The sequence below is a fragment of the Ailuropoda melanoleuca genome, chromosome 4 (genome assembly GCF_002007445.2).
Source record: "Ailuropoda melanoleuca isolate Jingjing chromosome 4, ASM200744v2, whole genome shotgun sequence".
Lineage (NCBI taxonomy): Eukaryota > Metazoa > Chordata > Mammalia > Carnivora > Ursidae > Ailuropoda > Ailuropoda melanoleuca.
In genome coordinates, this window is record NC_048221.1 from 87,164,747 (window position 1) to 87,178,500 (window position 13,754).

A 13,754-nucleotide genomic window follows, 5' to 3' on the forward strand; every position below is an offset into this window, starting at 1 on the left:
AAACAGTCAAAAAAACTAAGAGGCAGACCACGGAATGGGAGAAGATATTTGCAAATGACACTACAGATAAATGACTAGTATCCAAGATCTACAAAGACCTTCTCAAACTCAATACACTGGAAACAATCAAATCGGGCAGAAAATATGAAAAGACACTTTTCTAATGAAGACAAATGGCTAACAGACACATGAAAAAATGTTCAAAATCGTTAGCCATCAGGGAAATTCAAATCAAAACCACACTGAGATATCACCTTACACCAGTTAGAATGGCAAAAATTGACAAGGCAGGAAACAACAAATGTTGGAGAGGATGTGGAGAAAGGGGATCCGTCCTACACTGTTTGTGGGAATGCAAGTTGGTACAGCCACTCTGGAAAACAGTGTGGAGGTCCTTTAAAAAGTTAAAAATCGAACTACCCTATGATCCAGCAATTGCACTACTGGGTATTTAACCCAAAGATAAAGACATAGTGAAGTGAAGGGATATATGCACCCCAATGTTCATAGCAGCATTGTCCACAATAGCTAAATTGTGGAAGGAGCTGAGATGCCCTTCAAGAGATGACTGGATTAAGAAGATGTGGTCCATATATACAATGGCATATTAGTCCGTCATCAGAAAGAACAATTACCCACCATTTGCAGCAACATGGACGGGACTGGAGGAGATTATGCTAAGTGAAATAAGTCAAGCTGACAAAGACAATTATCATATGGTTTCACTCATTTATGTAACATAAGAAATAGGAAGATCGGTAGGAGAAGGAAGGGAAGAATGAAGGAGGGGTAAAACAGAAAGGGGAATGAACCATGAGAGACTATGGACTCTGGGAAACAAACTGAGGGCTTCGGGGGGGGACGGGTAGGGGTTGGGATAGTCCGGTGATGGGTGTTAAGGAGGGCACATATTGCATGGTGCACTGGGTGTTATATGCAAATAATGAATCAATGAACATTACAAGAAAAACTAAGGATATACTGTATCGTGACTAACATAATAAAAAATCAAAAAAATAAAATAAATCAAGTGTACTTTTAATATTAAAAAAAAAACCAAAGTCAACAAACATCAGTTGCATTTGTATACATGAAAAATGAACAATCTGAAAAGAAAATTATAAAATCAATTCCATTTACAACAGCATCAAAAACAATAAAATACTTAGGAATTAACTTAACCAAGGAGGTGAAAGACTTATTCAATGAAAACTATGAAACACTGCTGAAAGAAATTAAAGACAACATAAATAAATGGGAACACATCCCATGTTCACAGACTGGAAGACTTTAATTTAGTTAAAATGTCAATACATTCCAAAGCAAGCTCAGGTTCAATGCAATCCCAATGGCATACTGTGCCAAAACAGCAAAACTCACCTGAAAATTCATATGCAATCTCTAGGGACTCCAAAGAGCCAAAATGATTGGAGAGAGAGAGCACACAAAACTGGAAGCCTCACACTTCTTACTTACCACAAAGCTACAGTAATTAAAACAGTGTGGTATTATCATAAAGACAGATATATAGACCAATGGAATAGAACAGAAAGCCCAGAAATAAACCCTGACATATATGGTCAAACGACTTTTGACAGGGGTGCTAAGACCATTCAATGGGAAAAGGAGTCTTTTCAACAAATGATGCTGGCAAAACTGGATAGGCACAGGCAAATAAATGAAGCTGGACCCTTACCTAACATCACATATAAAAATTACTCAAAACAGGGGCGCCTGGGTGGCACAGCGGTTAAGCGTCTGCCTTCGGCTCAGGGCGTGATCCCATCGGTATGGGATCGAGCCCCACATCAGGCTCCTCCTCTATGAGCCTGCTTCTTCCTCTCCCACTCCCCCTGCTTGTGTTCCCTCTCTCGCTGGCTGTCTCTATCTCTGTCAAATAAATAAATAAAATCTTTAAAAAAAAAAAAATTACTCAAAACAGATCAAGGCCCTAAGTGTAAGATGTACAACAATAAAATTCTTTTTTTTAATATTTTATTTTTGTACTTGAGAGAATGAGTGAGAGAGAGCATAAGCCAGGGGAGGGGCAGGGAGAGAGGGAGGAACAGACTCCCCACTGAGCAGGGAGCCTGATATGGGACTCAATCCCAGGAACCTGGGATCATGACCTGAGCTGAAGGCAGACATTTAACTGACTGAGCCAGCCACCCAGGTACCCTGACAATAAAATTCTTGAAAGAATATATAGGACAAAACTTCATGACATTAGATTTGGTGATGATTTCTTAGATATGAAACCAGGTCCAAGTAACAAAAAAAAAAAAAAAAAAACCACAAATGGGACTACATGAAAATGTTAAAATCTTATGCATCAAAAGACACTCACTATCCCTAGTGAAACAATGAACTACCTAAAAAGTCATGCATTGGTACAAGAGCCATTTAATGTGCAAGAAATGACTACAGATTTTTTATGTAATTGAATAGGAAATATTCAATGATATTGTTTCAGGTTCCATTCTGCAAATAACCTTTGAGAAACTACCACTGGTGTAATTTTAATTTTGTATTAAAGATGAATATCCACACTTACCTGAAAAAGGTTATAAGAAAAAAACTACTAAGAGAAAAAGAGACACTATCCACAGAGTAAATGGCAATGCACAAAATGTGTGAAAATATTTGCAAATCATATACCTGGTAAGAGATTACCATCTAGAATCTATAAATTCTAAAGCTCAACAAAACCAAAAACAAACAGGGTACCTGGCTGGCTAAGCTGGTAGAACATGTAACTCTTCGTCTTGGGGTTGTGAGTTTGAGGCCCACGCTGGGTATTAAGATTACTTAAAAAGATAAGATCTTAAAAAAAATCCAATTCAAAAATGGGCAAAGTCTTTACTAGACATTTCTCCAAAGAAAATATATGAATGGTCAATAAGCACATGAAAAGATGCTCAAATATCTACTCGTTAGGGAAATGCAAATCACAACTACAATAAAGTATAATCTCATACCCACTAAGATGGCTACTATCAAAAAAACAGAAAATATACACTGGCAAGGATGTGAAGAAATCAGAACCCTCACTCAATGTTGGTAGGAATATAAAATGGAACAGCTGTAAATGGAAAGCAAAACGGTGATTTCTTGAAAAATTAAAAAACAATTACCATACGATCCAGCAATTCCACTTCTGAGTATTTACCTAAAAGAATTGAAAGCAGGGTCTCAAAAAGGTATTTGTACACCCATGTTCATGGTAACACTATTCACAATAGCTAAAACATGGAAGCAACTCATGTGGCCATCAACTAATGAATGGATAAGCACAATGTGGCATACACATACAATGAGTGGTATATTAGCCCACCTTTAAAAAGATGAAAATTCTGCAACATGCTACAACATGGATGAACCTCGAGGACATTAGCTTAGTGAAATAAACCAGTAACAAAAAGTCAAAAAGCTATGTGATTCCACTTACGTGGGGGTACTTGGAGTAGTCAAAATCACGAAGACAGAAATTGTAATAGGGGTTACCATGGGCCGGGGGGGAGGGGGAAATGGAGAGTTACTGTTTAATAGGTATAGAATTTCAGCTTTACAAGATGAAAAGTGTTATGGGGATGGATGATGATGATGGCTTCCAAAAATTATGAAGATATTTAATACCACTGAACTGTATACTTAAAAATATCTAAGATGGTAAATCTTACATGTATTTTACCATAGTAAAAAAAAAAAAAAGTTATAATAATTTGGTCTCTGATTTATTTCACAAGTCTTAATCTTACTTTTTTTTTTTTTTAAAGATTTTATTTATTTACTTGACAGAGATAGAGACAGCCAGCGAGAGAGAACACAAGCAGGGGGAGTGGGAGAGGAAGAAGCAGGCTCATAGCACAGGAGCCTGATGTGGGGCTTGATCCCATAACGCCGGGATTAAGCCCTGAGCCAAAGGCAGATGCTTAACCGCTGTGCCACCCAGGCGCCCCTTAATCTTGCTTTTTAAAAGATTCTGTTTTTGGGGTGCCTGGGAGGCTCAGTTGGTTAAGCGTCTGCCTTAGGCTTGGTCATGATCCGAGGGTCCTGGGATCTGTTCAGTGGGGAGCCTGCTTCTCCCTCTGCTCCTCCCCCACCTTGTACACTCTCGTTCTCTCAAAGAAATAAAATCTTTAAAAAATAGAAAAGTAATAAAAATTAGAAGATAAAAATAAAAGATCCTGTTCTTAATTACACTATTCTCTACCATGGCTCTTTATTAATTACACAGATGGTATGTAAAACACGTATTTCTAAACATACAGATACTTAAACCAACCTTAAGCAAAGGTATCTTAAGATTACTCCCTAAATATTACTTTGCTGGTTTCAATGAAATGGAATCAGATTATAACAAAATTGTTATAAAAAGAACTTTAATTGTAGTTCATTAAAGAAAGCATTAAAATGAATGATTTTTAACCTGAATCATACCAACTTTATATACGCTATAAATGAAATTAATAAGGTTAAATAATTTCATACTGTGTAAGTATAAAATCCTGTAAGCTCCAAAATACCCAGAGTATCAAGAGCCAACACTCAATTTTAGGGATAGGAAACTTAATGCTCCTTCAATAGGTCTTTTGGATGTTAGAATGGTATTTCAAATATTTTCTGTCATTTGAATTAAACATTACCTAAATAATGCTGAGCTGGGAAAAAAAAAAAAACGTTAAAAACATCTCCAAATCTAACATAACAGATTAATGCTCTATTGGCTGTTGCCTTAACAAAAATGAATGCTAACGAGGAATTCAGAAACCACCTGAAGATTCAAATTCACAAGGAAATTGCAATGACATATTATACTACTTTATATTATTACCAGAGATGGTTCTTCAAGAAAGTAGAAAAGACAACCTTATTATTAGTATAATTGGAAATGTGGTAATACACCCACCAGAACAAAAATCCTCTCTTGCAACATATTACATTACCTGTGAAAGGTAATTTATAAACTAATCAGTGCTAACGTGTTCCTTAATCTGACTTAGAGAGGAACAAACTGTAAAGAGAACAGGGCCCATGAACTACCATAGAGCTGACTTTGTGTGTATTTGGACTGGAAATTGGGGGGGAGGTGTATACGTCTATGGCCTACTTGGAGTATGGAGATGTCCTACTCCGCTGGAGGACTGCAGTGAGATTTCTGGTTTTGAAAACTCTGCCTTCGAAAATTCTCTATAAACCAAGGACAGAAATCATGATATTTTAAGAATGATAACAGGCGAAAACCTTTTCCTCTTAGCAGTTAGTAGAATTCACGTAGTAGGATCATGGGAGAAATTTTCGATAAACTTAGAAGCTAGGTTTGGAGAATAGTGCACATCTACTCTATAAGAGAAAAGGAGATCTGTTTTGCTCCCAGAGAGAATGAGGAAAGTGGGAGAGCCAGAGGAAGCATGCTATGCGCCATGCCAAGAGCCATCCTGGCACTCTATGCCAATCTTTGGTAGGAACTTAATGCAAACCACATTTTTTAAGCAAATTACATAATGAAATATTTATTCCAATTACAGTCAATCTTGATCTTAGAAAATGTTATTTTCTAGTTTCTATTACCAAAATGTAAAATTATATGCTAGTTGCCAGACCAACTCGTTTTTAGTAATTCACTTTCTCTCTACATTAAATATATTGGAAAAGTCTGATTGTGAAGTGATTGGTTGAGATGTAAGAAGTTTAACAAAACTTCTGTATTTACGTCTAATTTGTATACATGATTCTTAAGTACTCTGCAGCTCCAAACCTTTGATACCCATTTACTAAAGGAATACCATACCTTTTATCATATTCCTCACTTCATAAATCATTTATCATTTTAGGTCCACTTTATATCACTTATTATAAACTAAGCAATGAGAAATAGCATTATTGTGATTTTAATAAGTCATTTTAAACAATATTTTATCTCTGCATCATTCTTTTCTTTTTAAAGATTTTATTTATTTATGTGACAGAGAGACAGCCAGAGAGAGAGGGTACACAGCAGGGGAGTGGGAGAGGAAGAAGCAGGCTCCCGCGGAGGAGCCCGATGTGGGACTCGATCCCCGAACGCTGGGATCACGCCCTGAGCCGAAGGCAGACGCTTAACGACTGCGCTACCCAGGCGCCCCTATCTCTGCATCATTCTAACCTTGACTTTATTGGTTTAACAATCTCTTTCAAATGCATTCCATAATTTATTTCTCAGTGGTTTTTATAGTATTCTGCAAAATGGGTATTAACACATTAATTTAAAATGAAGTCATATATTTTTTTAAATGAGTCAATCCTACTTGACTGGACTTCACCAATTAAGTTACATGGCATTATTTTATCCAAAATTGAAAATTCAACAAGCAAATAAACCACCTCAAGGCTCTGACAGATTTAAACATATTTAAAGCATATGGTAAGAAGAAAGCATTTAATTAAAAATACTGTTTGGAGTTAGGTCCAATTTTATTCCAATTTTTCCCAACACTTTGAGAGCACGTTGAATTAATCAAGGTAACTAAATCAAAGAGGGACTGTATAGTTTTAGGCAAATTTTAGTAAAGCTTTCAATGACTAATAGGTAATAAATCCTTTTGGAAGTCAGGTGGTTTTCAATTTTTTGTTTTCAGCCAAATTAAAGAAATGGCCTAAATGAGTTACATCATTGAAAACAATTTCTGATAACAGACCACCATGTGAATTTGCTTTGCAAATAACATGGAAGTAGTTCAGATAATTCCCATTTTCTTATTTATGTGAATAGGTTTCTAAGCATTTACATCTATAACTCTGGAAAACAGGAATAAATTTGAAACAGAATCCAGTCCCATTCTAACCACAAGTAATATTCATCCACATGTATATAAATTAATCAGGGAGGAAAAGTCCCATCCATTGAGATACACTCCACTAGATTTTTACTTTTAATTTTTAATAAGTATCTAAATTTGTAACATTTGTTTTGATAAATTGTATGCTATTAAGAACTGAACGATAAAAGGTTTATTATACTTACAGCCACAAATGACAAAAAAACAAAACTTAGTTTCAATTTACATTCATATTTTGTGATAAAAACTGACAGTATGATCATAAAAATACTTTTTAGCATTAAAATACATTAAAGTAAGATAAAATTATGTCAGTGAAGTGTATTGGAAGTTTGAGATTAGTGATGTATAGAAACCTCAACTTTTGACTGTCAAAGAAGAGATATTTACCTATTTTTTAAGTGGATGAGGGTAGAAGGATATTCAGATTCCACTGCATGTTTCCAAAAGAATGATCCAATGTAAAAATGTAATACTCATAATACGTCGGAAATTACAACTGTATAAACACGATACGTTTTAAACGTTCATTTTTAAACATACAAGGGGATATGTAGTTTGTTTTCTTAATGTAAGAAGATCTCAGTTTTCTAGACATGGCTAGAAGGACTTGAACAAATCACAACTTTTGAAATTGAGTTTCTTGAACTATAAAATGAGAATAATATTCACTCTACCTCAGGATTATACGTATGTAATATTATACATATTCGCTATCTATGTTTTTTGTAAAATGTAAACCAATATGATTAAATTTATGAAGGTCTAGGAAAGTAACACCTCCCTTAATATTGAGTCCTTTTTATATGAATTAGACCAAGAAGACATCACCTGACAAATCCCAGCTGTAAATCATGAAAACTTGATTCATTTTCAGGGCTATATATTAAACTGATCTACAAATAACTGAATTCCTATGTGCCACTATACTTTAAAATTAAATTTAGCCATATATAAGAGGATATTACAAAACCAGACTTGGGAACTAAGACACTAAAATGTAAAAAGGGAACAGGGGACTTAGATTTAGAAACAATGTTATGGAGAGACATCCTTACCCAGTCAACCCCATCTTTTGGGAACAGTTTGCAACTTTCTATCTTAAAATAAGCATTTTGTAACATAAATCCTTCAGCCTGCGGCAAGATTATGAAACAGGTAAGAGTAACATATGCCCATTTTCTGGGCCTCCAACTACAGTTCTCAGTATAATGGAGACAACTATATTCCCCAGGCAAACCAAGCATACTAGATACTAAATACATCATATTGAAATAAAAAATAATTTTCCAACTTACATATTTTATAATCAAAACTGTTCTTAATTCTATCTATAAGTTAAGCCTGATAATTTAGCTAAATGATTTGGGACTCAAATAAATAAGCTATTTACCAAAAATTGATAATATATAAATTTTTATTAAAACATCAAATTACATCTGTGAAATTTCAAATATGCTCAGTATTTCACAAGTTCTTCTAATCATTTTCCAATATAATTTGCACTTACAAAATTTCTGCTTAGCTAGAGAAGTTTGAAACTGATTAGTTTCATTAAGCCACGATTATTAGTCTTCCAGCTTCCACAACAATTTTAAAGATATTTCTCTTGTACCTGTTGTGAGGAAGACAACATGTCGTGTTCTATGAGGCATACCTAGATGTATAAGATGCAGTCTCTGAACTCAAAGAAATTATCAGTCTGATAACTGATACAGAAAAGTTGAGAGCCTTGCACAGTGAATATCACCTAAATTCTATAACATTTTGCTACAGCATTTCCTGTAACTGTATTTGTTTTATCTGTATTTTAATTTTCTTGTGGACATAGCTATTCATCCCTCTATACAACCATCAATCTATCTTTTTTTTTTTTAAGATTTTATTTTTAAGTAACCTCTACACCCAACATGGGGCTCGAACTCACAACCTCAAGATCAAGAGTCACATGGTCCACCCACTGAGGCAGCCAGGCACCCTTAATGCATTTCAAAGAAAGTTGCAGGCATAAGTATGTTTCACACCTAAATACTTCAGCATACTTATCATTAGCTGGAGCTTAATAATTTTTAGTTTTTTAGAGGAAATTTACAAATACGAAAAGTACAAACTTAAGTGTCTCAATTGCAGATTTTACAAATGCTTACACCTCTGTAATCCAAACCCCTATCAAAATATAGAACATTACTGTCACCTAAAAAGTTCCTTCTTGCCTATTCACAATTTCTACCCCAACTTCCACCTAGAGGGAACTACTATTAGTGATTTTTTCCCCACCAGATTAATTATGCAGATAATTTTAAAACTCAAAAAAAATTTTTTAAAGATTTTATTTATTTGACAGAGATAGAGACAGCCAGCGAGAGAGGGAACACAAGCAGGGGGAGTGGGAGAGGAAGAAGCAGGCTCATAGCAGAGGAGCCTGATGTGGGGCTCCATCCCATAACGCCGGGATCACGCCCTGAGCCGAAGGCAGATGCTTAACCGCTGTGCCACCCAGGGGCCCGAAACTCAAAATTTTAAAACAAAGAGTGATCATCACTGAGGTATCAAAAAAGGCTTCATGTGGATAGAGAGATGTATAGATACATGATAAAGTAAATATAACAAAACGCTTAACAACTGTAGAAATTAGGTGGTGGGTATAGGGGTGTGCCAGTTATCAATTTACCATCCCTCCACTCCACATCTACTTTTCTTTATCCTGCTTTGTGACACTAGAAACATTTTTTCCTTTGTCAGTTTTAGAAAGGGCAATGGAGGGGCGCCTGGGTGGCTCAGTCGTTAAGCATCTGCCTCCGGCTCAGGGTGTGATCCTGGCGTTATGGGATCGAGCCCTGCATCAGGCACCTCCCCTGGGAGCCTGCTTCTTCCTCTCCTACTCCACCTGCTTGTGTTCCCTCTCTCTCTGGCTGCCTCTGTTAAATAAATAAATAAATAAATAATTTAAAAAAAAAAAAAAAGAAAGAAAGAAAGGGCAATGGAGTGACCCTATAATGTAACAGCAGCAAAGAGATACTTCCCCTCTGAATTCAGGCCTCCATCATCATCATCATTATTATTATTCAGCATGAGAGCCCAAGAGCCTTGCTGAGGACACAAGTTCCAGCTGTGGCCGTGGCTCCAGCCTCCCCACTGACAGTGGGCACTTTTCTAGACCATATAGCAATAGTACACAGATCTTTTCTGAACAGGTCTGCATACAAGCTCTGGGGAAAAGGGCCCTCTCCTCCTTCCTCATCCTAGAAATATTAGCGGTTCTTTAACATCTGCTACTTCTGGGACCCTTAGACCCAGAGCTCTTTTATGCCTTTTAGAAAACCACCACTCCTTGTTCTAGGTAACATTTCATCATATTAAATTTTCAAATAACCAGTAGAGATCTGTCTCCTGACTAAACTCAGACTACTATAAAGGGTTATTCACTGTACATCTTTTCTGTATGTTTGAAAATGTTGGGGGAGGGGAGAAGCAAGAAGGCATATTTAAAAAGACTGGCAAACTATTAATAACTGTTAAAGCTGGATGATGGACTGAGAAAATTATACCACTATCTCATTTGTTTATGTTTTAAATTTTCTGTAATACTTTTTTTAAAAAGGCTTCATAATGGCCAAAGCATTTATGAAGAGCCTGGTGGAATGGATTTTTAACAGGCAGAAACAGAGGATACGACTCCAGTTAAGAAAAAAGTACATATAAAATATGGAGGCAGAAAACCAAAGGACATGTTTTAGCAATAGCAAGTAGGGTGGCTAATGTATATGATATAAAACACGAATGTGCTTGGTGAGATTTTTTTTCCTCCCTCTCACTTCAGTATTAATTCTTCACATTCAATTGCTTTATTTTTGGCCTACTCTCCTGTCCCTGCTCTGCCCATATATTCTATATACTATCCAAGGTCTAGCTCTTCCCACTCTTCCTCACCTCTTATGAGCCATAAATTGATCCACCGCAGTCTTTTTGGATCTTAATTTCTTCAAACATGGGCATAATTATATGTTTTTGGACATATTTATGTAAAAATATAGATATGTCTGTGCTTATACACCAGTATTTTTTTATATTTAAAGCCATCAGCAGTAAGATAAAACAAATTTCCATACTATCTAGTTAGTGGGGATAAGAAAAAGCATTAGTTGATTTTTTTATTATTTAACAACACGTGACTTTTTTTATAATTACAAAATGCATCTATACACACAAGAGTGAGTATATCTGCATGTGTGTCAACATAAGATCTCTGAGAAGAGACTGGTAATATTCTTTGTTAAACTGGGTGGTTAGTACAGTTGAATAATAAAATGAATACCCAATATTTTCTCCACCCACCCACACATTTAAAGCACCCTTAGGCCAAGGTCCAGTTACATTTCTCTTTTTTCCCCTTCCTTAGAAATGACAAATGTAGTGAAATTTTATTTACAAAAAGCATGTTTGTTTCATACAAACTGAAAATATTGAAAATTATAAAACCAGCTAGATATTTAATAGGAAAAACTCCTAAAAAAGATAAAGAAAACAAATATATCCAAACAAAACATAAGACAATTCATTAGAAGCACATAAGAACACGGACTTCTTGTTATACTTAGAGTGTACAGATACCCCAACTAGGCTCCTTTCCCTCCTAATCCCCATTATTGGTAAGGCCCGAACCTACCGTTCTATTTCAAGCTTCTGTATGTGTTACATGCTCTTCCATCTATTTAGAATGTGGCAGGAACACAGGTATTCCAAAAAGTAGAGAGCAGCAGAGAGGTGTTTTGTGGTATCACCCAGGCAATGACTTCTGCTTTCTCAAACCTTTCTGGGCTCGCTGATACAAAGTCTGGCTCAAGATCCAGGACAATGAAATGTTTGGAAACATTCATTCAAACAGACACACCAAGACTGTTAAAGTAAGTTCTTCCAAAATACAAAAGCAATGGTCAAGACTAGAATTGGGTTTCTTTCTTGCCTCTGACAGTACTCTTCCTGTGAAGTCAGTATCACAAATAGCTATGCACCCCATTGTATACCCAGGGGCAAAAGAAACACCCCCACAAAGATATGTTACAGCTATGCCTGCTCTGGGTGATGCCTCGCTTCCACTAAGATCTAGCAGCTGTGCAAAAGAACTTTCTGTGATAATGAAAATGTTTGATATTCTGTCCCAGGTGGTTATCGAACACCTGAAATATAGGTGAGACCGAGGAACTGAATTTTTATTGTTATTTAATTTTAATTAATTTAAATTTAATAGCGACATGATTCATAGCTACAGTCTTGAGTAATACAGTTCTAGCACCTTAAAAAAAAAAAATCAGGTACTTAAAGCATCTAAGGTTGCAAATTGTCTTACTGCCAACCCAAACCCTACTACAACACTGCAAATGTGGTTCTACCTCCTACCTTTGCTGCCTGGCAAAAACATCTATTTGTCTTCAAAAGTAAAAAACAACGCGCAAGGAACATTGAAAAGGGGCAACCAGCGACATAAGAGGAAAACCAGGAAAGTATATGAATAACAAGTGAATAAAGCGATCCAAGGAAGACAGAATCATTCAGTTATGATAAATACTATTGATAAAACAAATTGGAAAGGTGTTATATTCTTTCCCACAATAGCAAACCCTCCAAATTGAAGAGAGTAAAACTGAAAGGTACCACTTGGGGTTCAATTACCAGTGATAGAGAAAAACTAGAGGTTACAGCAATGTTATCTAATATAGATAATGCACTCATTTTCTTTATGGATATGCTATTCCAGAACACCACATCTTCCTTCCAATATGCACATCAAACAAGGTTTCGAGGAGCACTACAACTCTCTTGGGCAGCATTAATTTTATATGAAAACCTCTTAAGTTGTCTTACCAGGTGAGATTCTGCCTGAAACAACCAGTGTCTCCCACACAGTTGCCACACTTTACTTAGAATTGAAGGTTTGGCTAATTTGAAGGTCAAGATGGTTTATACAGCAGCTAATTTCCAAAAACGAATGGGCAAAACTGTCGACATTCACGGAGTACTTAAAGAAAAGTTAGATCCGTGAACTGCGAGCTCCAGGAAGGGAAGGGCTCATTTCATTTCCCCCAAGGCAAGCGCTATTTTTTATTTAACTTTGAAAGAGCCGCATCTTACAGAAGGGAGGGGGCTAGAACTTCAGGGCACTACACCTACCAGAATGCTATTGCCCTAACAGCGCTGAGTAGGGACCGGCGAGCCTGCGGGCACCCGCCCAGAAGGTCAGCCCCTGGGTAGATAAAAGCAACGCGGGACCGCGCACCACCGCACTACGGACCCTAAGGTTAACCGAAAACCCCTTGCCCTCGGGCCGGGGCTTACCTGCCTCTGGAGTGGGGAAGACGCGCGGCTCCTGGCCGCTTCAGAGGGGCGTCCCCGCAAGCTGCTCAGCTCGTCACCGCACACTACCCAGAGCGGAGGGTCCCCTGGCAACTAGGGAAGGATGACCCGGCAGGCCGCGGCGCGCTCGCTCGGTCTCTTCTGTCTCGGAGCTGCGACAGCCACAAATCCCTCAGGTACACCCCAGCGGCCCGTGCATGCGCGCGCTCTCCCGCCTCGTCGCTTAGCAACTCGCGAAGCCTTCCAGTCTTCGCGACACGTCAATTTCGCCCGCCCCTCCAGAGTGTGAATAGTTTTTAAAAAGACTCTGTTTCCGGGTCGAGCCGATTTTACGCAGCGGAAGGTCTCTTTACCTCCCACGTTTACCCTCAGAGTAAGAGGAGTCTCACTTGCGCACGAGCCGGTAACGTAGCTAAAGGGTCTATATCTCCTCCTTCGAGTTCCACATGCCTCCCCTCCCACCAATTACTGGGCGCCAACAGACGGGTCCTTCTCCTAAGCACGAATCGTCCGCTCATCGCTGTCCTCCAATCACAGCGGCCCGCCCTCAGGGACTACTTTGCAATCGGCGAAGAGCGCAGGGAG

At 37.5% G+C, this 13,754-nt stretch overlaps 1 protein-coding gene across 1 annotated transcript in view; it reads right to left on the reverse strand.

Annotated features, from left to right (window-relative positions):
* WDPCP (WD repeat containing planar cell polarity effector) overlaps positions 1 to 13,687 on the reverse strand; it is a 353,246-nt gene extending 339,559 nt beyond the window's left edge. Inside the window, exons 1-2 of the mRNA XM_034657274.1 lie at positions 13,559 to 13,687; positions 13,152 to 13,262 (exon numbers count right to left, since the gene is read on the reverse strand). Of these exons, the coding sequence (XP_034513165.1) occupies positions 13,152 to 13,262; positions 13,559 to 13,687 (240 nt within the window). The remainder of the gene's footprint in view (positions 1 to 13,151; positions 13,263 to 13,558) is intronic.
* Between the last annotated feature and the right edge of the window lie 67 nt (positions 13,688 to 13,754).